The 25,477-nt window shown below is 33.0% G+C and overlaps 2 protein-coding genes across 4 annotated transcripts in view; one reads left to right on the plus strand and one right to left on the minus strand.

The window, feature by feature from the left end:
• Nucleotides 1–25,477, minus strand: part of LOC126747279 (irregular chiasm C-roughest protein) — a 111,898-nt gene that overhangs the window by 19,431 nt on the left and 66,990 nt on the right. For both annotated transcript variants that reach the window (XM_050455807.1, XM_050455808.1), the window contains exons 4-5: nt 2,018–2,161; nt 1,062–1,256 (exon numbers count right to left, since the gene is read on the minus strand). In XM_050455807.1, the coding sequence (XP_050311764.1) occupies nt 1,062–1,256; nt 2,018–2,161 (339 nt within the window). The remainder of the gene's footprint in view (nt 1–1,061; nt 1,257–2,017; nt 2,162–25,477) is intronic.
• LOC126747277 (probable RNA-binding protein 19) overlaps nt 7,697–25,477 on the plus strand; it is a 91,514-nt gene continuing 73,733 nt past the window's right edge. For both annotated transcript variants that reach the window (XM_050455805.1, XM_050455806.1), the window contains exon 1: nt 7,697–7,855. The gene's annotated coding sequence lies outside the window, so the exon portion shown is untranslated. The remainder of the gene's footprint in view (nt 7,856–25,477) is intronic.

Here is a 25,477-nt window from a genome sequence, read left to right on the forward strand (position 1 = left end):
ACTTAATTTGTTCCTTTAATTTCAGGTACTGAAGCCTTAAATTTGATGGGTCAAATAATTTTTTAATTCCAGGCAGTTGAAACTTGATTTCCCTCTTTATACCAGGCAGTACATCTATTAATTTGGTAGATCAAGTAATTTTCTTGTTGCAGGCAGTTGAAACTTGATTTCCCTCTTAATATCAGGAAGTATAGCCATAACATTGGAAGGTGAAGTAAATTTCTTATTCCAGGCAGTTAAAACCTGATTGTTCCCTTAATTTTAGGCACTGAAGCTATGCATTTGGTGTATAATTTTTTTTTAATTCCAGGCACTTGATATTTGATTTCTTTTCTTAATTTCAGGTAGTAAAATCATTAATTTACTAGCTCAAATAATTTTTTTATTCTAGGCAATTGAAACTTGATTTTTTTCCTTAATTTCAGGTACTGAAGCCTTAAATTTCATGGGTCGAATAATTTTTTAATTCCAGGAAGTTGAAACCTAAATTCCCTCTTAATACCAGGCAGTACAGCAATTAATTTGATAGGTCACCTAATTTTTTTTATCTAGGCAGTTATAACTTGATTTTTCCATTTATTCCAGGAAGCAAAGCCATTAATTTGGTAAGTCAAATAATTTTTTTAATTCCAGGCAGTACAAACTTGATTTTTTCCTTAATTTCAAGCAGTTGATACTTGATTTTTCCTATAATTTTAGCTGCTGAAGCCGTACATTTGGTAGGCCAAATAATTGTTTTATTTCAGGCTGTTGAGTCTTGATTTTTCCATTAATTTCAGGCACTGAAACCATTAATTGAGTAGGCCAACTAAGTTTCTCATTCCAGTAGTTGAAACCTAATTTTTTTTCTAATACCAGGCAGTACAGCCGGTCATTTGATAGACCAAGTCATTTTCTTATTCCAGGCTGTTGAAGCTTGATTTCTTTTTTAATACCAGGCAGTAAATCCAATAATTTGATAGGTCGAATGATTTCCTTATTCCAAGCATTTGAAACTTGATTACTTCGATAATTTCGGACATTTTTCTTAAATATTAGCCACAAAAAATTACCCTACTTACACATAACGTCCAGTCTGACATCGATGCTGCTAGACTTGGTGGGATAGCTCTCGTGGACAGCTACGCAGCTCAGCATCCTGCCGTGGTTCTCCTTGGATATGGTCAGCTCCAGTACAGAGACAGCCAGCCACGTCTTCGTGTTGTCCAGCTCGGTGGTGTTCGTCTGTCGCCTGGACGGGGTGATCTCTTGCTGATCTAAAACAAAAACACTGTCGCAATAAATCCGCTTTATCGCAAAAATAAAACTGGATTTGTGTGTGTTTGAACCACTGAAACTTCTCGGGTTTTCCCTTTATATAGAGAGATATATATGGGGAGGAAAAAGACGCCCCCCAAGTAGCTCGGGTGCATTAAATCGAACGTCTGACCGCAACCGGGGCCGGGGTGAGGGGGCGAAAAAATAACTTTCGACCCTTCGGCATGAAATATAATGTTAAATTTCCCTTAGTAAGTGGTTTGACCCTTCGGCGTAACAGTGTAAGGGACGACCAATATTTGCCGAGGGGTTGCGAAAAACAATTTGCCACAGACATTCCGGGGTTTCTGTTATTGAATTCGCCTCCTATTTAGGGCCGAGATGTTAGGGTCAGAAATTTATTTATGCCATAAAAAGTGCCACCCATTCACTATTTTGACGGGATGAATTAAGCGTAGTTTCCATCCTTCGGGACCGTTTCCAAATCCAGAAAATCCCGGGAAACTTATTCCAATTATTAACCGAGAACTACAATTAAAGTTCAACGCGAGCGGAGACGACGGTCACGTTCCCGAATTCCACTGCAAATTCCCTAATTAAACAACGAGTCAGTCCGTTCTTATTCCGGTGGCATTAGGGCGCATTAAAACAACATCACGGGCGGCCCAAGTTAAATATTGAAAGAAGCAAGGTGGAACCCTAAGAAAACACTTTTCGGGATTATTAAATTATTCTCCAGATGTTCCCTTATTTTACTTACCGAGGAACCATTTTAATACGGGCGGGGGGTTTCCATAGTGGGATACGCACTTGATGACAGCGACTTCCCCATGGGTGGTGGTAAGATTATGTCCGGGAAGCACTTGGGTTCCGTTGTACTCGATCCGTGGCCTCTGAGGGGGCACTGAAACAGAAAATTCACCATTGAAGTGTGAGAAAAACAATAATTTAACGATTATCATCGCCTAACTGGGGAAACCAGCCGTGTCTCCGGTTCGAGGAATGATGATTGTAAAATCGATGGGTCGTTACTTTGGTTCTCGTGTCATTAGCGAGAGGGTGGGCGCGCGCGATTATCTCTTACTTAATAATTTCGCTTCCCGCCTCGTCCGATTTTGATTTTCTCTTGGATTTTCGAGATTTATTGCTCAGTTAAGAGTCCTGGTTAATTGCCGGGGAGGTATGCGCGAGGGATATTAATCAAAAACTACTGATGAAATGGGGTGAATGTATCCATAATTCCTGTTTTATTATGGGCATTCGTGTTGGAATTATCTGCTTTTAATGACGCCGTTATACCGGAGAAACGTTCGGCACGAGTTTGTAAATAGTTTTGAATTTAAATTTTTCTCATAGGGCTGATGCATGATTTTTCTAAATTTTTAGAAAGTATTTCGCTATTCCAGGCAGTTGATAACCCATGATCTTTTTTTCCCTCCGTTGATCCCTTTCAGGTCCAGCTCTCTTTACCCAGAAATAGATGCGATAGTTTAAGTATTATTTTTAAATTCTACATAAAATTTTGAAAATCCTGATGGGTCTCATAATGTATTTTAATTGGATAGTTTTTGAGATATAAGCAATTTAAATAAAAGGAAATGAGGAACTCAAATATCAACAACGTCTTGCAGGTCTGGGTTTATGCTTTCTTCCAGGAAGTTAACATTATCTCTGGTTTCTTCCAGGCTTTCCCCCTTTACTCATAGCGTTAGTTTAATTGAACAAATGCATTTTTTAATTTTGTACTCTGCGTCGTAGGTTAAAATCCTGCTTAATTTTTAATGTTCCTTCTGCATTTCCAGGTAAACTTTTAGTTAAAAAAATTAATAGAATATTGATAAATGAGAGCACTGCCTCACTAATGGGACTTCCAAACAGCAATTTTAATTTTTTAAAGGGGATTTCTGTAAATAACCTCCATTACAATTGAGAGTAACCCAAGGACGTATAGTTCAAATCCTACCTAAAAATAAACTTTTTAATTTACTAAATGTCCCTTGTAGCTTCCCAGGTATATTTTCTATTAAAAAATTACTATTATTATTATTATTATTAGTATATGCGAGGAATTGCGTACATTTTTCCTATGAGAAAAGCCCATATCGAAAAATCCATTAGAATCAAGTCCGGCGATCTGGATGGCCATTATTTCCTATTTATAGTTTTTTTAAATTATTCAGCGATTCTAGAAAAAAAGGATACGTGACTCCTTTTACTTATAACGTTAATTTAATGAACGAGTAATTTAACGTTAAGTCGTAGGTTCAAATCCTGCCCCAAAATGAACTTATTAATTTATTTAATGTTCTTTGTGTGCCTATATGTAAACATTAAATTGGAAAAATTACTAGTATTATTTCTATCATTACTATTATAAATGCGAGAAGTTGCGTACACTTTTCCTACCAGAAAGACCCCTCGAAAAATCCATTGGAGTCAAGTCCGGCTATCTGTATGGCCATTATTTCCTATTTACAGTTTTTCAATGATCCAGTGATGCAGAGAATAATTTCTTCCAGAAATTAAAGTCCAATTGTTCCAGACACATTTGATCAGACGATAACCCTAGGCCTGGAAAAATTGACTTTATTCTTCCACTTATAAGTGGCGTTTAATATCCATGGAACTTCAATAAAGCTTCGCAATTTATCTGAATTTTTGTCCAGAAGATCTCTGGCCAATACTTTGACCAGCATTAGATAAGGACATTAGTACATCATGATCAACTAGTAAAAGTGAGATCGAACACTGATATTTGATACATTATGGAGAAGAAAATCGATATGATGCCTCATGGTAATTACGAAAAACTAATGGTAAGGCATAAGGAAGAGCGACCTAGTAGCAAAGAGCCTATACTGGATGATCTACAGAATGAAATAGAAGTCTTCAATGCTGAGGACATAACATGGACTGGTATTATTATTTTTTGGAACTTGGAGATGTTGATTAATTTTTGTGTATTCCAGGCATTTGAGCCATTGATTCTCTTTTCCAGGTAATTACTCGCTATTCCAGGCAGTTGATCCAAAGATTCTACATAAAAATCTGAAAACTTTGATGGGTCTCATAACTTATTTCAAATTGATAGTTTTTGAGATATAAGTAATTTAATTTAAAAAAAAAACTTTCACATGTCAACAGTGTCTTGCAGGTTTGGATTTATTTTTCTTCCAGGAATAGCAAGGCATTTCTGATTTCTTTTAAGCATATCAGGGCATCCATCCCTGGTTTCCTTCAGGCATATCAAGGCATTTGTGATTTCCTTCATGTATTTAAAGTATGTAATTGTTGCCATTTGCCTGGAAGAAACGATAAGTGTTTTGAAAATTTAAACAGAAGGCAAACATGTAAAAATACTCGAAATAATTTAATAAAAATGACATACTCCAAGGCTGCTGCTACTACTGCGGTAAAACAACCGCCCTCTAAACGACCGCAATTCCAGTTATTCCAATAAGCAAAGGTAAATTCGGCAAGAAACTTTGGCGGTCCGCAAGTGTACCAAACTGCCGGAATTTCCGTAAACCAAACAGGAGGGCCGTTATTAGCAATATCTCGCCAATAATCGCCGAAGTTTCCTCCGAAAACGTTTACCTTGTAGAAAACAATTCTTATTACGACCCTTCGACGTCATCTCACGGCTAATTTTTAATAAACCCCCAGGGGTCGAGCCGGGGCGCTTATTCAATTATTTCGACACCCCCTTAAGGGGATAGGGGGAACCTTCGAGGCCGACGTAATTTAAAACGATCCGTTATAACAATTATTATTTGCGAGAGTCGAAATTTAATCAACCCCCGGACCCCCAATAAATAATAAAGAAACGACCGAGCAGCAAGAATATAAATCCGCACAACATATTGTACAATAGGGGCCCCCGGAATGGGGTCGGCTGTGGTCAGTAAACGCAGTAGACACCCCCCGCCCGCCGTATATCATACATGAATGGAATTATACACATACACACATACGGCTGACGTGATATAGCACCTGAAAACCAGTTATGGAAATTAAAATATATATTTTATGAGTCTGTGTGGGGTGTGTTTTGTGGTTTTACATCGACTGGGGTTACGGGAATTAGGGCCGTTTGTACGGAGGCAATTAGTGCCGAGGGTGAGTTTTTTTTTGGGGGGGGGAATGTCGAGTGGCGGATTTGATGATTCTAAAGCCTCACCAGCTTTAACGAATGTGGTTTATTATTTGGGAAGCGCTTTTCGCCTTGTAAACCGGTGCTTAATGACGTTTTTGGGTTGATTTCCTGTTTACCCGGAAGTAGACGTGGATGTTTGGGAAATATTTTCAAATTTGACGTGATATTCTAAAGAAATTGACGGGTCATATGATTGATTTCGAATAGACTGTTTTCCAGATATAAGATATAAGCGAAGAAAACGGCTGGTTAGGTTAAATTAATTTTTTTTCAGTTGTGTTTTGCTTATGAATAAAAGGGAAACTGTTATGTGAAATTTTCTATATCTCATAGGAAAGCCAAGAAAAAATATAAACATGTATTTCCAATTTACGTATAACCAAAAATGAAAATCGAAAACATTTTGACGATTGAGGTACCCAGCATACGTTCGTTATATTGCAGAAATATTGCAGCAATAATTTTTTTGATATATTACTTCTGCAATATTGTTAGAACATTACAGTAACATTACTACAATATTGCACAAATAGTAATTGTAATATTGTTGCAATATTTCTATATTGTCGAAAATGCAATATACCAGTGAAATGCTAGTGTAATGTTGCATCTGTATTGCAAGCACACTATTGCTGTAATATTGTTTATATAAAATTTCAGCAATTATATTTCAATATTTCATCTGAAATATTGCGTATATACCGTTAACTTTATTTGCACCTATGATGCACCTACAATAATTTTGCAATATTTAATAATCACAAATGCGATATAAGAATGAAATATTAATTTTATTATATTCTATCAATATTGCAAATTCAATATAAAATATGGCAGTAATATATTAATGCAATGTTACAGTAACATATCCCGTGAAATATTGCTATAATGTTTCAGCAATGTTGCGGATGCAATGAAAAAAATGGACATTAAAACATTGCTGCAATATTGCTGTAAGACGGAATATTGCAGATGTAATATTCCTGCAATATAATTTACCCTGTCGGTATGAACTTGCGGATAGTCTTATTGGATTAAGAAGAATAAACCGAAGAAATAACCGTTGGAATTATGGCGATAGAGCCCATAGAGACAAAGTTTGGGATTTTTCAATTTTCGGGTACCACGGATTATTTTAAGCTCAGTTTTCTCGAAATAGATGGGATTTTTTATTTTTTTATTGTGGCACGAAAATTCCTTTTTAGATAATAAAACGAAATGTATTTTACTCATGTTGCCCAAAAATGACCAGGAAAGAAGTTACGGAGTTTCTTTGATTTTTGCCCAAAACCGGTTGGCAAATATGAAAAATTTGAAAAGGTGGCGAAATCAGAAAAAAAATTTCTGTGTCTTATATCAAAATTTTCTATTACCCATAGGAAAGCTTAAAAAAAATAAAAACCTGTATTTTTGCATAATCCCCTGGAAAAGGACACGTATGACCGAAATAAAAGGGGTACACCTATGATTTTTCTTCAAAAATCACTTTTTAATTTATTGATAGAAAATCTGTGCATCTCAGAGGAAAACGCTTTTAATAAAAGTTATTCAAAATTATAGCGTCTATCCACAAAAAAATTAATTTTAATTTTATTTGCCATTCAATGGGAGAAAATCAATGAAAACCTTTAGTCAAAAAAGGTCAATTTTCTCGAAATGTATTTATTATTCATTTTTTATATTTGTGATCGATGCCTTTTTTAAGCGTCAACCAAAAAGTATTCTATACATGTTTCGTAAAAACAAACAGGGAAAAATTTTATGAGCATTTTTTGATTTTCGACCAAAACCATCGAAACGTTGGCCAAATTAATTTTTTTTTCTTGTATATTACTCATAAAAAATAAATCAAAAAACTCCTATAATAAAATTCTGTATTTCCCCCAGAAAAGCCAAGAAAAATATAAACATGAATTTTCCATAAGGGCTTATCGAACATGAAGGGGGTACCACCTATGACTTTTGACATTTCATTTCTCAAAAATCACTTTTTAATTTTTCATCAAGAAAGTCTTTTTTTATCTATAAAAAAACGCAAAAAAAAACAAAAATAATAACCTCCAAAGAAACTTCGGAAAAAGAAGAAAATATTATATGGTTTTAATTAAAACTACCATTATACATATTATAACAAATCATTGTTAAATATTAAATAAATAACATACATATACCTTAATAACGCAAAATCCTTAGTTATTATATAGGGGGTATTTCGAGCGACATTCCATTAGAAGTTATTTCTTTGCGAATTCCGTCGACACTCGACGGCCAGTAGCACCCGCATCATGGTACGGAGTACACGCGTACCGCAGGCGTTCGCGTATTATCGATAAAACACGTCATCGACGCGTAATTTTAATATTTCAATAGTAATTAATTTAGTAAGTGCTCTATCTAATTTTATATTTGGGAGTGTTTCCAGTAGTGATTGTCTTACCATAGGTAAGGGTCCTTAAATAATTACATGTTGTTTATTTATAATATTGGTAATATGAAATATAAATGACAAATAAAAATGTGCTATTGGTTTTATTTCTTGCGGTATTAAATTGTTTTTGCGAAGTTATTGATTTTTATTTTTTTCAAGTTATTTTCATTTTTTACAGCTACATATTTTAAGTGATTAAGGTGATTTTATGCGGTCCTAAACGTATTTTTGCAAAACTGTTTTTCACGCAAATTATGGCGCTGGCAGGATTTTTGGCTGGTATTTTTTTATTTTTTGAAGGTACTCCAGGACATTATTCATCTGTTCCAGGAAAACCTGGATTATTTCAGGCATTTAAAATATTAATATTTTAAAATTCTTTCGTAGAATTATTTGATTAATTTTTTTCCATGCAATAAAATAATTTTTTTTTTAATTTTTTTATTACACATTTAAAAAACATATCAAGTAATGTTAAATTTTTTTCCAGGCATTTGAAGTCGTTTTATGTTATTTTCCCAGGCTTTTTAAATAATTTTAAATTTGTCCAGGTATTTTAGGCCATTAAACATTTATTTACAATGCCTGGAATAAGGCAGGAATTACTTTGAATGCCTAGGAAAAAAATTAAAAATAATTTTCTTAGAGGCGTCTCAATTAGTTTTTTCCAATGATTATTTATTTTTAATTTAATCATTTAATTTGTCCATATATTCAAAATATTTAAATAATGATTTTTAATGGTTCTTGGCTTGTTCCAGGCATTTCAAGAAAATTTCTAATTTTTTTTCTAGGTCTAGTTTGATAAAAAACGTAATTATTATTAATTATTTAAACAAAAACATTTAAAGCAATATTTAATTTTTTTCCAGGCATCTGAGGTCGTTTTACGTAATTTTTCCAGGCTTTTTAAATAATGCCTAATTTGTTCAGGTGTTTTGGGATATTAAACATCGTTTTTTTAATTTATATAAATACCTGGAATAAGTCAGAAATTATTTCGAATACCTAGAATGAAAATTAAAAATAATTTTCTTGGGCGCATTTCAATTAATTTTTTCCAATGATTATTTAATCTTTTAATTTTTCCATATATTCGGAATAATTAAATAATGATTTTTAATGGCCAAATAATAATTTTTAATTGATTTGAAGCCATTTTTGAATTTTTTGATGGTACTCTAGGACATTATTTATCTGCTCCAGGAAAACCTGGATTATCCCAGGCATTTCAAATATATTTTAAATTAAATGCAATATTTTAAGTGCTTGTATTTATACGTAGAATTATGTTATTTATTTTTTTTCTATGCAGGAAAAATCTAGAAAATTGGATAAAAATTTTTAAACTTTTTTATTACATATTTAAAAAATATTTCAAGCAATGTTCAATTTAATTAAATAATTTTTAATTTTTTTCCAGATATTTTAGGACATTAAACATTTATTTACAATGCCTGGAATAAGGCAGGAATTAGTTTGAGTGCCTAGGAAAAAAATTAAAAACAATTTTCTTGGAGGCGTCTCAATTAATTTTTTCCAATGATTATTTATTTTCAATTTAATCATTTAATTTGTCCATATATTCAAAATATGTAAATAATGATTTTTAATGGTTATTGGCTTATTCCAGGAATTTCAAGAAATTTTTTTTTAGGTCTAGTTTGATAAAAAACGTAATTATTATTATTTATTTAAAAAAAAAACATTTAAAGCAATATTCAATTTTTTTCCAGGCATCTGAGGTCGTTTTATGTTATTTTTCCAGGCTTTTTAAATAATTCCTAATTTGTCCAGGTATTTTGGGATATTAAACATTGTTTTTTTAATTTATATAAATGCCTGGAATAAGTCAGAAATTTTCTTGGACGCATTTCAATTAATTTTTTCCAATGATTATTTAATTTTTTAATATTTCCATATATTCGGAGTATTTAAATAATGATTTTTTAAGGCTAATAATAATTCATAATTTTAATCCGGTTTATTTTAGGACATTAAACATTTTTTTAAATCACTTGAAATGCCTGGAATAAGCCAGGAATGACTTCTAATTCCAGGAAAATTTCCCCTTTTCCTTGTTTCCTTTCCTTCTTAATAATTTTCAGGCAATCGCTTCTGGAAAAATGAATGTTTCATATTTCCCCAATTGTTTTTGCTTTTTTCCAAACATTTTCAATAATTTTTTAATTTATTTCAGGTATTTTAATAAAACGCAAATGTATTGCTTGCATGTTTGTATGCACCTATGATTTTTCTTTAAAAAACGATTTTTTATTTTCTATTAAAAAATTTGTGGGTCTAAGAGTAAAATTGTTTTTATAAAAGTTGTTCAGAATTATAAAGTCTATTTAAAGATACAGAAATAATAATTTTAGTTAGAAATCAAGGTAAACCTTTAATCAAAAAAGTTCATTTTCTAGAAATTTATTGGAGTTTTTACCTTTTTTATATTTGTAGTTAATGTATTTTTTCAGCATTAAACAAAAAGTGTTCTACACATTTTTTCTTAAAACAAACAGGAAAAAAGTTACGAGTATTTTTATGATTTTTGACCTAAACTGGAAAGAAATTTGAAAATTTTCAAAAGTTGGCCAAATGAAAACAAATTTTTTCCTGTGTATTACTCATGAAAAACTAAGTGAAAAACTCTAATGATAAAATTCTCTATTTTCCATAGGAAAGCCAAGAAAAAATATAAACATGTATATTCCGTATGAATGCCTGTATTACCGAAAATGAAAGGGGGTCAAAAGCACGTTTATTATTTTAACAAAAAGTCTAAGAGAAAAATACTTTAAATGAAAGTTATTGAGAATTTTATGGTCTATTCATGGAAAAATAAATTTCAATTTAATTTGCCATACAGTAGGAGAAAATCAAGGAAAACATCTAATCCAAAAAGGTCCATTTTTTCGTTTTTTATTTTCTATTTAATCATTTAATTTTTCCAGGTATTTGGATCATTTAAATAATGATTTGGAATGCCTGAAAGAAACCAGGCATGACTTTTAATTCCTGGAAAATTTAAAAAAATAATTTGGAAGTCAGAAATAAATGTGAAAATTCCCCTTTTTTCTTAATTTCCTTTTTAAATTGTCTGGTTTTCAGCCTGGTCATTATTGTTAATTTTCCAAACGTTTTAAATTGTTTTTTAAATTTCTTGACCAAATCTAGAAACCACTTAATATGTCTCAGAAAAAATCAGAAATTATTTAAAATAAAAGCAACAAGAAAAATTATTTGGTGTTCTCCCAGCATACTTTAAAAAGGGTTAACCAAATACAAGGGTCGTTTTGAAGCTAATAACATCGCATTTTTCCCATACGAGTTCCCTTATATATAAATTTCACCCCTCAAGGAAAAATCCGACAACCCTCGTGTCAAGGCGTCGCCCCACTCGTAGACTTTTATTTAGACGTTTCCCCGTGGACAATTTAATTTGTAGGAACTAAAAGGAGGATAATAGGGACATTTAAAGGTACAATAACAGTCGTTTATTCAGGCACTGCAAGGGATAAAGTTAAGTTAAGCGTGTTTTATCGCCCTTTTTGTTTCCCCGCGTAACATTTTAACAAATTATCGGAGTTTGTTAGGCGAGAATGCAAAATTCGAGTTTCCACATAATAATGAACTTTTCCGTGCTGAGCGTAATCAAATTTCTCCCATCTGCTGGTGTTTCACTTCAGTTATTAATTTTGTTTAGCGGGTGTTAAAAAATCGAGCCCCCTCCTCACCCCTATCCGACATCTAGTTCGAAAACTTCGTGGTTTCGAAAATAAATTCTGCCATTTTCCGCGGCATAAACGGCGGAGTTATATAGTTAGAACTTCCATGTGTCAAGAACGATTACAAGGCAAATATGCCTCCGGAAGTAGAAGAGTGGAACTGTCTCGGAAAGTTTCTTCGAACTTTCCACTGGAGAAAACTATATAAGTAAAAGTCGGGTTTCATAAAAGTGGTGTGCGGTTGACAGCCCCTCTTCCTCCTCACTTAAGCGCTTTCCCTAATCGAGTTAGTTATATGAAATCGGAATTAGGCAAATTGTTTTCGAAGTTTACTTTGGGCTCTTTTTTTTTAACTTATGCAGTTACTAAATAATTCCACGCAATAAAATGGGGCCCCCCATAAATCCGCTGATACGTTTCACCGTGAAAACTGAAACTTTCTTCTTCGGTGACACCCCGTTATCCCTTAAAAGAGATATTTACGGTCGGTCCACATAAATCTGCGGTCTCAACTACTTAAAACTTGGACCAAAAAGTTTCTGTGCTGTTTTGTATTTAATACCTGAGACACCTCGTGTACGAGGCGTCTTTTATTAAAGTTTTCGACTGATATTTATTGGTCTGAAATGGGGCCTTAAGGTTTCTGCTGAATAATCTCGGAAGGTCAGGGGTGTCGAAAATAATTCACAAGACTAATTAGCTTTAAAACAACCCTTCTTTAATCCCTTTAGATTCATTCGAGTCATTTTTTATGGTCTTCTGTGGTTTTTTCCCAGGCATTAAAAAATGACTAATTACTCTATAAAGAAGCCCTGGGTTACTATATTAATGCGTTTTTTATTTCGTACTTTAATAATTCTAGAAAGGTTTACAGGCGTGTTGAGTTTTTATAGTTAAACTAAAATAATTTTCGGACTTTTTTTGAAAAAAAATTCATAACTTAAAAAATAATAAACCAATTTACTTATGATTTCTTCTATCGATTAACAATAAATCTTTTTATCACTCTAAAAAATTTCAAGTAAATTGCTCGTGATTTAAAGTTTTTATGAATTTTTAAATTGGAGTTAAAATAATTTTTGAACTTTTTCTAGAAAAAAAATCATAACTTAAAAAATAATAGACCAATTTACTTATGATCTTCTCCTATCGATTAACAATAAATCTTTTTATAATTTAAAAAAATTGCATGTAAATTGCTCGTGATTTAAAGTTTTTATGAATTTTTAAGTTTGAATTAAATTAATTTTTGGACTTTTTTTGGAAAAAAAAATTCATAACTTAAAAAATAATAGACCAATTTACTTATGATCTTCTCCTATCAATTAACAATAAATCTTTTTATAATTTCAAAAAATTTAAAGTAAATTGCTCGTGATTTAAAGTTTTTATGAATTTTTAAATTTGATTTAAAATAATTTTTCGACGTTTTTTAGGCAAAAAATTAATAACTTACAAAATTATAAACCAAATAACTTGGAATTTTCTTCCATTAATTAGCATTAAATTTTTTTTAATTTCAAGAAAATTTAGGTAAATTGATCTTTATTGAAATTGTTTATAAACTTTTAAATTTGAACTAAAATATTTTTTGAACTTTTGCCGGAAAAAAATTCATAACTTAAAAAAGAAAAGACCAATTTACTTATGATCTTCTCCTGTCGATTAACAATAAATCTGTTTATAACGTAAAAAAACTGCAAGTAAATTGCTTATGATTTAAAGTTTTTATGAATTTTTAAGTTTGAATTAAATAAATTTTTGGACTTTTTTTGGAAGAAAATTCATAACTTAAAAAATAATAGACCAATTTACTTGCAATCTTCTCCTTTCGATAGCCAATAAATATATTTATAACTTTAAAAAATTCCAAGTAAATTGCTTGTGATTTAAAGTTTTTATGAATTTTTAAGTTTGAATTAAATTAATTTTTTGACTTTTTTTCGAAAAAAATTCATAACTTAAAAAATTATAGACCAATTTACTTATGATCTTCTCTGGTCGATTAACAATAAATCTATTTATAATTTCAAAAAGTTTTAAGTAAATTGCTTGTGATTTAAAGTTTTTATGAATTTTTAAGTTTGAATTAACATAATTTTTGGACTTTTTTTGAAAAAAAAATGTATAACTTAAAAAATAATAGTCCAATTTACTTATGATCTTCTTCTATCGATTAACAATAAATCTTTTTATAATTTAAAAAAAAAAACAAGTAAATTGCTCGTGATTTAAGGTTTTTATGAATTTTTAAATTTGATTTAAATTAATTTTTGGACTTTTCTTGGAAAAAAAATTCATAACTTAAAAAATAATAGACCAATTTACTTATGATCTTCTCCTTTCGATTAGCAATAAATCTGTTTATAATTTTTAAAAATTTCAAGTAAATTACTTGTGATTTAAAGTTTTTATAAATTTTTAAAGTTGAATTAAAATAATTTTTGGAAAAAAAACATAACTTAAAAAATTATAGACCAATTAACTTGTAACCTTTTCTCGTCGATTAGCAATAGACCTTTTTATAATAACAAGAAGTTTCAAGTAAATTGCTCTTGATTTGAATTTTTTATGAATTTTTAAATTTGGACTAAAATAATTTTTAGACTAAATTTATTTTTAGTTCAGAGAGATGTAAGCGAGTTTTCAGTCAAAAAGTTGCCTAGATAAAACTGGTATATCTCCCGACCAGAGAGATATAGAGACAATATAAGACCACCTTTGGATAAGAGAAAGATGTAGCTATCTATAGGTATAATTACCTTGTCTCTATAAGATACCGTTAATTTTTAATTAATTTTTGAAAAAGTACTAATGGTCTCTCTTCAGAGGGCCACGAGTTTTCAAACAACAAAAAGTTTCCTGTGAAAAACTGGTATATCTCTCGACCAAAGAGACGTAGAGATAAGACAAGACCAGTGCTAAATAAGAAAAGGATGTTGCTATACTCGCAATCCAATATTTATTTAAAAATGAATGTAAAAAACAGGGCAAAAACTAATGCAATTATCACGTACACCCCCCCCCCTAGTCCACCCCCCTAAATTTCCTAAATCCAACATCCCCAACTAATCGGGAAGTTCATCGCATTGCCAGACTCGTTGAAACAATGTTGCCGTTAAGTTAGATTAGCTTTTCCGCAGCGATGGCCCTAATAGTATTATTGATATTAGCATAGAAATGTACTATTAGGGCAGGAATTTCACGCGTCCCATTTACATAGGGATTAGGACGGCCTTAATATGGCCGACCACTTTTGGCTGTTCCAACAAAGTTGCTAAGATCTTCTCCCACTCGTATTCGGCTGCAGGGAGCTACAGGTCCCTTATTGGAATTTAGCATGAAACGTCCCGCACTCCTTTTATATTTCGAGACGCTTTTATGGGGTTCCGGGGGCATGTAATCGGGACAAATTTATTATTACGTTCTTGTCCGGGGTGGGTCGTCGGTCAGTTTTATGATGCCTTATGGACACTGTCCGGTTGGATTTATTGGTCGAACGCGAGTTTTCGTTAGTTTACTACCCTTATTCTTTAAACAGTGTAATCGGGATTAAGTAAATTCTATCTATGAATTTTGCATTGCTTCTGGATGCTTTGAAATCAAGGTTCTTTTACGAGTTATTGAAAATTCGGCAGCGATGCTTATTTGCCTATAAACAGGCTTTAATGTGATGGTGTTCATAGAGGGTTTTGAAAAATCTACTTTCCAGATTAACCGCCTCCTTCTCCTCCCGCGCCCTCTCCTTATCGATATATAAGGAAATAAATTCCGAACCGGCGATACTGCCGATAATTTAAAAACATCCGACCCACCCGGACGATAAATAAGCAAAAGTTGTCAGTGGAAAGTGCACTTTTCGGTTTTCCCCCATAAATCGGTTTTTGCACTGGGGGCATTAGGAGTTTTGTTTACGACTTGGAAAAAACCCGCGTTTTCCCTCATAAGTAATTTTAAAACGACATTAAGATAAACGGAGGCCGATTAGGTCGCGGGAAAAGTCGTACATACATGCAAACCGGGGGGCGGAAGTCGTAACAATCATCATCGGTCGGACCCTTTAAAATTAATTTACTGGAAGTAAAATTGTTCTGAGCGCCGTTTTTGGACGACGGCTTATTGCTGACTTATTACGAGACCGGATATAAGGACCATTTTCTTCTATTTAGGTATAAAAAAATACAGAACTTTTGAACCTGAAACACATGAAATTTCGTAATTTTTTTGTCAATGAATTTGTAACTACCACTTATTTAAATATTAATTAAAAATCAATAAAATATTATAGCACTATGATAATTACACCTTAAGATAAACCATTTTTGATTAATGGCTAAATATTATTCTTTATGATTTATTCTATTTAAAAAAAAAATTGAGAAAATGATGACAAATTCCAAAGAGGTTTTTTCCAATTTTCTGGATAACTATTAGATTTAAAAATTATTTCTTTATTGTATTTGATGCGCATTATCTTTCCCCGGGGAGGGCCGGGGTAGAATAGCCCTCCGGTACGCTCTGCCTGTCGTAAAAGGCGACTAAAAGAGCAACCCCTTTGATGGTAGATGTTGTCCACTTGCATCGCCCGGTTCAATACCACCACATAGGACTTAGGCGGCGTGAAGTGGTTCCCTTGAACTGACGTTTCGCCGCCATGTCGATGTGTCCGGTTTCCAAAGGCTAAATGGAGAAGAAAAGTAAATGCATGATGGCGCCCTCACGATCAAAACGTTCCGGAGGTAAACTCGCCTCCCATTCGGATCTCCGGGCGGAGGCTGGTCGGGGGGGGGGGGGGGTCCATCAGGCAGATCAAAAAACCTAAAAGAGAACAGAACAGCTGCTGACTCTTTATAAGGCTCAAATACGCCCTTCCCTCGAGTATTGCTCGCATTTCTGGAGCTCTGCACCCAAGCATAATTTAAACCTGCTGGATTCTATACAGAAGAGAGCTATTCGTCTTATCGACAAACCAGAACTGACAAAGAGTCTGGATAGTCTGGAGCACAGGAGAAAGGTGGCCGATCTCTGTTTTTTGTACCGTTATTATCACGGTAAGTGCTCCTCGGAGCTGGCAGGCCTGATTCCACCCAGGGCTGTTCCGGCAAGAAGGACGCGTCTAGCAGTTGCGGCTCATCAACATCGAGTCTACCTGCCTACCCCAAGGACGTCGCTGTATCGGGACTCATTCATCTGGAGAACATCTTCTTTGTGGAACGGGCTTCCACCTCACATATTTCCCGACGCATACAACCTACAGCGATTCAAGATAAATGCCCACAAATATCTTCACGCAAGCACCACTCCAAGAGTGACATAGGACTTTCCTCTTGTGCTTGTGTTTACCATAAAAAAAAGCAACTTGTTTTAACAATTTTTTTCTACAACTAATAGTTTTCGATAAAAAAAAATAAAAACTAATGGATTTTTTGAGGAAAACTTGTTTTGGAAAAATTGGGTATAACTTTTTTCTGGTTCATTTTTCAAAAATCTTTTGTAAGACTTGTTTAAAGCTCTTTAGTAAAATTATCAATTTCCACACAAAAAAAGTTTAATTTTTTAAAAGAATTTTTTTTAAATTTTTCCTTTTAAAAATTTTCTCATTTTTCAAAAATCTTCCATAACTTTTTTATTCTTTAATTTACGGCTAAATGTTATTCTTTATGACTTGTTCTATTTTTAATTGGGATTCTAATGCTTATAAATAAATGTCCATATTCCCAACAGTTTTTGAGAAAATGAGGAGAAACTCCTTAAAGGTTTTTTCCCAATTTTCTGGAAAACTATTGGATTTAAAAATTATTTTTTTATTGCATTTGATGCGCACTGACATTCCAAATAACTATTATTAAAAACATAATTTTTTCCACTAATAGTTTTCCAGAAAAAAAATAAAAACCAAAATTATGAACATTTTGCCATGGTACCCCTTTGGATTTTTTGATAGACTTTTTTTGAAAAATCAATATAACTTTTTTCTGGCACATTTTTTAAAAAAGTTTTAGTCCTTAAGACAAATTATCAATTTCCGCACAAAAAAAAATTCAATTTTTGAAATTATTTTTTTTCAAATTTTTCGCTTAAAAAATTTTCTAATTTTTCAAAAATCTTCCATAACTTTTTTATTCTTTGATTTACGGCTAAATGTTGTTCTTTATGATTTGTTCTATTTTTAATTGGGATTCCAATGCTTACAAAAAAATGTTGATATTCCCAATAGTTTTTGAGAAAATGAGGAGACACTCCTAAGAGGTTTTTCCCATATTTCTAGAAAACTATTGGAGTTAAAAATTATTTTTTTATTGCATTTGATGCGCATTGACATTCCAAATAACTTTTATTAAAAAAATTATTTTTTTCCACTAATAGTTTTCCAGAAAAAAAAATAAAAACTAAAATTATGAACATTTTCCCATAGGTAGCCCTTGATAGCCTTTTTTTAGAAAATCAGTATAACTTTTTTCTAGCACATTTTTTAAAAAAGTTTTATAAAACTTTTTTAAAGCTTTTTGGGCAATTTATCAACTTCCAAAAAAAAAATTGAATTTTCTCAAAAAAAAAATTCAAAATTTTCACCTAAAAATTAACCAAATTTTTCAGAAATCCTCCATAACTTCTTTATTTTGAGGTTTACGACTAAATGTTATAATATATGATTTGTTCTATTTTTGATTCAGATTAAATTGCTAAAAGAAAATTTGATATATTGTTAGTAGTTTTAAAGAAAATTCGCGAAATGTATTACTCATTATATATTTATTAAAAATCAATGAATAATTGTAGTACTACAATAAAAACATCCTAGAATAGCTATATCTTTTTCTTATTTAAGGCTCGCCTTACCTTCTCTGAATCTCTCCCTCTAAACGAGAACTCTACCACTCTTCTTTAGAGAACTATAAGTTGGAAGACTCTAATTTAATATACGATTTAACTTATTTTGTAAAATTCATTAAGTCGGAGGTTATAACCTCACAACTTTCCATTTTCGATTTGTTTACCACGTAACATCCCTGCACTATTAATCTCTTAACACACTCTCTCATAAGCGAAATTCTTTTAGAAAAAAAAAGCAATTTTCCAAGGAAAATATTTCCCTTTCCACAAAATTGTTCTTTATATTGAAAAATCCTGCAAATCACGGTCCTGAGCTTGTTTTTCTTAGGCCCGAGGGGCGTATGCTCTTCGAAACTTTTATCGAAAAACAAAATTAATATAAGAAGAATAATTCCCTTAGACAGTAACACCATCCCTTAATAAATATGTGAAATTAAACCCTTTCAAACCGCCCGAAACAAGTGAAACAAAAGAAATTAAAGCTTCCTCGGGGATGATTATTCCGGGTCCGTGTGTACGAGAGCTTCTCCTCAAATTCAATTCGCACTAATCCGGGAAATCTATTATTCATCCCCGATGCAATCCGGGCACATCCAGATGTGTCTTAGGGGATGACGCGGTGTTCGGTGCACATTAAAAACATCCCCGTTTTTTTACTCTGAGATATCGGGTTTTCTTATACGCATCGTTCAATCACCAATAAGGGGGAGGTGCGCGGGGAGGGTTAAAACCAGTCCCGAGTCATCATCAATCTATTTTTATCAGCTCGGGAATTTATAACAGACGTTTACACGAATAAAAGAAGCCGAAAGGGAAACTTTGAAAAAGTGGCCGGAGGGGAAGAGGAAACTGTAGCGGGAGTTTTTTTCCAACCTTTTCGAGGGCAACAAAGGGTGAAATAGAAACGGAATGCATAATGGAAAGCATCCAGTCGTATATCATAACGCATGATGAATATATTGTTCCCTTCAAGGGGGGGTGGCACCGAGTGTCATTAGCTCAAGGGTGAATGACGTGGCGAGTAAATTAATCCCCTTTTACGTCAAAATATGCGGGGCGTAATTAAAAAACTAATCCGGGAAATCCATTAGCGAGCCAATAAAGTAAAATCGCTGATAATTCGCCATGTTCGCCCGCCCGAATCCATATCGAGATTAAAAGATTCGGTCGGGCCGTAAACATGTCGACTGAAGCCAGTTTATATTATTACATTTGTTAAAACACAATTTGCCCCCTGCAGAGAGAACGAGAGAGAGAGAGAGACATATATATCGCGTGACAAAAAAAAAACAACCCCCCAAAACAACCGTATAAATTAGCGGGGAAACAAATCGCGAACAAATCCGTATAGTTAAGGCTTATCTCGGACAAGCCGTTTTTTAACGGTAACGCATTTATCAAGCGGACACGCACCCTTAATACGTCATTAGGGTTAATTAAAACGGGTATAAATTCCCGACCAGAGACAATAATATATCGGGGGTGTGATGTTACCAGTACACGCGATTTTACGGTATTTTATGTTACGTGAACCGGGAAGACGTTTGAAAGGTTCTTAAGGCTTGTAAAAAGTGGTTTACGTCTTTATTTAACCCATAAGGGGTTGCCGACGCCCTGTTAGATTAAAGGCTTTGTTTCAGTCGAGATAGATACATCCTTCTCCTAGTCAGTGCTGGTCTCTCTCTATCTTTCTCTGGTCAAGAATTATGCCACAGTTCCCTTTTTGTTTAAAGACTCGTGTCCCACATTTTTTTTGTTGCAATCTTTTATAATTAAGCTGTTTTTCAAAAATTAATTACAAATTATTGGAATACTTAATTAATATGAAATTATGTTTCTAACTAGCTACATCCTTTTCCTATTGAGTGGTGGTCTTATCTTATCTCTATCTTTCTCTGACCAAGAGTTAAACCAGATTTCCCCAAGCTATTTTTTGTTTAAACACTCGTGTCCCACATTTTTTTGTTACAACTCTTTACAATTAAGCTGTTTTTAAAAAAATTATTACAATTCATTGGAATACTTAATTAGTATGAAATTATGTCTCTGGCAAGCTACATCCTTTTCCTATTGAGTGGTGGTCTTATCTTATCTCTATCTTTCTCTGATCAAGAGTTAAACCAGATTTCCCCAAGCTATTTTTTGTTTAAAGACTCGTGTCCCACTTTTTTTTAGTTACAACTCTTATAATTAAGCTGTTTTTTAAAAATTAATTACAAATTATTGGAATACTTAATTAGTATGAAATTATGTCTTTGGCTAGCTACATCCTTTTCCTATTGAGTGTTAATCTTATCTTATTTCTATCTTTCTTTGATCAAGAGTTAAACCAGATTTCCCCAAGCTCCTTTTTGTTTAAAGACTCGTGTACCACATTTTTTTAGTTACAATCTTTTATAATTAGGCTGTTTTTTAAAAATTAATTACAAATTATTGGACTAAGTAATTAATATAAAATTATGTTTCTAGCTGGCTACATCTTTCTCCTATCCCGAAATGGTCTTATCTTTTTTTTACCTTCCTACGGTCAAGAGTTATGCTACTTTTCCTAAAGATACTTTTTGTTTCAGGACTTATAACCCTGTAGCACTTTTTGAAAAATAATTTAAAAGTCAATGGAAGGCTCTATCGGCAAATAATTCCACCTGTAAATCGCTCCTTCTTTCTCATATACAAAGTTAGTTTTATCTTCTCCCTATCTCTCTCTGGTCAAGAGTTATTTCAGTTTTGCCAAAGCAACTTTTTGCTTGAAGACTCATAACCCTGTAAGAGCTCCTGTAATTAATCCCTTTTTTCAAAAATTATTTTATTATTAATGGAAGGGTTTATAGGCATAATAATTACACTTGTGAATAGCTGCATCTTTCTTATATCTAGAACTGGTGTTATCTTTTTTCTATCTCTCTCTGGTCAGGAATTATGCCAGTTTTGCCAAAGCAGTTTTTTGTTTGAAGACTCATAACCCTGTAAGAACTCCTGTAATTGAGCACTTTTTTCAATAATAATTTTAATATTAATGGAAGATTTTATAGGCATAATAATTACACCTATAAATAGCTGCATCTTTCTTATATCTAGAACTGGTATAATCTTTTCTCTATCTCTTTCTGGTCAGGAATTATGCTAGTTTTGCCAAAGTAACTTTTTAGTTGAAGTTTCATAACCCTGCAAGAACTCTTGTAATTGAGCAATTCTTTCAAAAATAATTTTTTAATTAATGGAAGGCTTTATAGGCATAATAATTATACTTGTAAATAGCTGCATTTTTCTCGTATCCAACGCTGATCCTATCTTCTTTCTATCTTTCTCTAATCAAGAGTTATGCCAGTTTTCCCAAAGCAACTTTTAATTTGAAAACTCATCGCCCTGTAAGAAATCTTGTAAATAAGCACTTTTTGAAAAATAATTTAAAAATTAATGTAAAGCTTATTGATATAATAATAGACTTGTCAGTAGCTATATCTTTTTTACATCCAGAGCTGGTTTTATCTTCTTTCTATCTCTCTCAGGTCAAGAGTTATGCCAATTTTTCCAAAGCAACTTTTAGTTTGGAAACTCGCGTCCCACATCGGCTTGTATAATAATTACTAATCTTTCTTAGTTACAAACTCTTGTAATTCGGAATGAATCGCTTTGTCATTATGTTAGTTACACTTATGAATAGCTACATCCTTCTCCTATCTAGAACTGGGCTTGTCTTCTATCAAATCAAATTTTTCATAGTTGGCCAAAGTTTTAATAAACACCCTCACGACCTCAACCCTTTGGTAAGAACAATGGGATAATCCAATAATGTTGAACGGTCTTTTTCTTATTGAACTCCCTCGAAAGAGTTAGAAAATTGCTCGGCGGACGTTTTATTTCGTATAAAACAAAGGGAACAAGCAACCAACTAACGGGCAACACTAAGAAATCCCGGTTTCGGGATTCGGGAGGAGGGCAAGGGGGAGGGGGGGTCGAAAACACTAACGGGACGTGATGGAACACGTATTTTATCCGTTGCGGTGTAAAACGGACGGGAAATCGGCAACTCGCCCCATTTTTTACCGTTTCGGTTTTGCTCGAATAAATTTCACGCTTCTGCAGTACGTTTGTTCGGTTTTCTTTCGAGAATTGATGATCCGGCCTGAATTTTGCATCGAGGGCTTAATCCCCAACTAGGGGGGCGGGTTATTTATTAACACCCGTAATTGGGATTTGTCTTTTTCCGACTAATGACGCGGACCATTAGAACTCTCAAGGCCGACCACGAAAACCCTCTTAATAATCATTTTTCAAGCCGAAGATAATCTTATCGATCTGTATTTTCTTGCGAACATCTTACGAGAGAGAAAAAACCCGCCCTATTGACATAAAGCAAGAAGGGTAATAAAAGTTCGGAAAACACTGTGCAAATAAGCCGGAACATTTACATAATGCCTCGGGCGTGGGCCAAGAGGGGGTCCGGAAAGAAAACTTTTCAGCACCACGAATCCATGGAAGAAGACATATGCGTATCTCTGGGTCTACTTGTCTTAACTTTCCAGAGGGGCCTTTGTGCCCCGACGCTCTGCATTTTCTCCGGGAGTCTCTTTCTTTTTTGGCACCGTCGGAATCTGAATAACGCCCTTGTTTTAAACGGGGACAAGTTTGGGTGAAAAGGACTTGAAAAAGTAGAAAATTCTCCCATAAAAAAGTAGTTTTTCGACACTTTTGTTCGGTGTATACATAACAAAAACAAATAACCGGAAAACCAAGATACTCCAGATAGTAGTAGACCGGGATTCCGGGCAAGGCGAAAGACAAAGGCACCCCGGAATTCGATTGTGCCATGTTATGCCATTTCCCGGCACAAAGCCCCCCCCCCAACTGGCTAATTTCGTTTTACAAACAGTTTTCCCATTGATTTTCTTAGACTCCCTCTCTCCCCCTTGACCCTCTCCTTCTCACATTACGGTTAATATGACCCGAAAACAAATTCGGAAAATTAATTGGTGACAGGTGCGGGATCCCTGAAAGATATACGGATATCCTGGACCCACTGTGTGTGTGTTTACTCAAACACACACAGAAAAAACAGACAAGGAGATAAATTGGGGTCGTAAAATATTCATGGTTGGCCTACACCTTTTGTGTTTGTTCGTGTGTGTGTGTGTGTGCCACATGACCCCTGCCCCGGACAGACTTAAGACAAGCGTGACGTAACGCGTTTCTCTGCTATTGAATTTGTCGGATGGCGTGTCAATTTTCCCCCCCCCAAAATAATCGGATCAGATCAAACGGGAATTAAACGGGCGACATAATTAAATACGATACGGAACCTCGTGTATGATTAACCGCATTTCGTTGTTCGCGGATTCCTACGGATGCATAGGGGTATATTGTTAAGAGAGAGCTTTGTCTATAACAGATAAACGTCGTTTAATGTGTTTTCAAGTTTGATCGTTGATAACTCTGAAACTGGTTTAGCCAAAGAGTTGAAATTTATTGAGCTGGTAGCCCGGCTTGTTGGCCATAGACTCTGAAAGTTTCAAGTTTTTAGGCCTACTCAGTCAAGAGATATCGGTGGCAGTTCAGTTTGTATTCCAAAATGTTGTTTTTTTGTTAATATTATAGGTTTGAACAGTTCTAACTTAAAAACTAGGTTAACTAGAAAGTTTCAATTTTCCAAGCAGGTACTTTGGTGTATCGTTAATTTACTAAAAAGGTTTTAAAATTTTTGTTTTTTTTTTGATTGAGAGTTATTTGTTAAAGTTTAGTTCGTACTTCTTGAATTTTGATTTGACAAGTTATTTGGTTAGTGATAACTCAAAAACTATATTAACTAAAAAATTCAAACTTATTAGGTTTGTTCCTTGGAATATTACAAACTGACTATGAAAGTTTCGAAATTTTAGGTCCCCTTACTACAGAGTTATTGGGAGCATTTTATTTCATATACAAATTTTCTTTTTCCTTTCAACTCAAACCTTTGATCAGTGATAACTCAGAAACTATTTGAACTGAAAATTAAAACTTGCAAAAATGGTACTTTGGAGTTTCGCTTACTGACCCTAAGAGTTTCTAAATTTTAGGTCTCCTCAGTAAAAAGTTATTGGTAGCATTTCATTTTGCATACAAACTTTCTTTTTTCTTTCATTTGATAAATTTGATCAATAATAACTCAAAAACTATTAAACCTAAAAAACTCAAACTTACTAGGATTATACCTTGAGATACTGCCTATTGCTCCTGAAAGTTTCGAAATTTTAGGTCTCCTGAGTAAAAAGTTATTGATAGTAGTTCATTTTGCATACAAACTTTCTTTTTTCTTTTAGTTGATAAATTTGATCAATAATAACTCAAAAACTAATAAAGCTAAAAAACTCAAACTTACTAGAGTTATACCTTCAAATACTGCCTATTGGTCCTGAAAGTTTCGAAATTTTAGGTCTCCTCAGTAAAAAGTTATTGGTAGCATTTCATTTTGCATACAAACTTTCTTTTTTCTTTCAGTTGATAAATTTGATTAATGATAACTTAAAAACTATTAAAGCTTAAAAACTCAAACTTACTACGGTTATACCTTGGGGTACTGCCTATTGGTCCTGAAAGTTTCGAAATTTTACGTTTCCTCATTAAAAAGTTATTAAAAGTAATTCATTTTGTATACAAATTTTCTTTTTCTTTTTAACTCATAATTTTAATTAGTAATAACTCAAGAACTGTTAAAGCTAAAAAATTAAAACTTACTTGTATGATACCTTGGAATGTTGTCTAGTAATTTTAAGAGTTTCGAAATTTTAGGTCTCCTCAGTAAAAAGTTATTGGTAGTAGTTCATTTTGCATACAAATTTTCTTTTTCATTTTTAATTGATAATTTTGATTAGTGATAACTCAAGAACTGCTTAAACTAAAAAACTAAAACTTACTAGTATGATACTTTGGAATATTGTCTAGTGACTTTAAGAGTTTCGAAATTTTAGGTCTTCTCAGTAAAAAGTTATTGGTAGTAGTTCATTTTGCATACAAAACATCTTTTTTCTTTCAGTTCATAAATTTGATTGATGATAACTCAAAAACTATTAAACCTAAAAAATTAAAACTTACTAAAAT

The sequence above is a fragment of the Anthonomus grandis genome, chromosome 19 (genome assembly GCF_022605725.1).
Source record: "Anthonomus grandis grandis chromosome 19, icAntGran1.3, whole genome shotgun sequence".
NCBI classification, from domain to species: domain Eukaryota; kingdom Metazoa; phylum Arthropoda; class Insecta; order Coleoptera; family Curculionidae; genus Anthonomus; species Anthonomus grandis.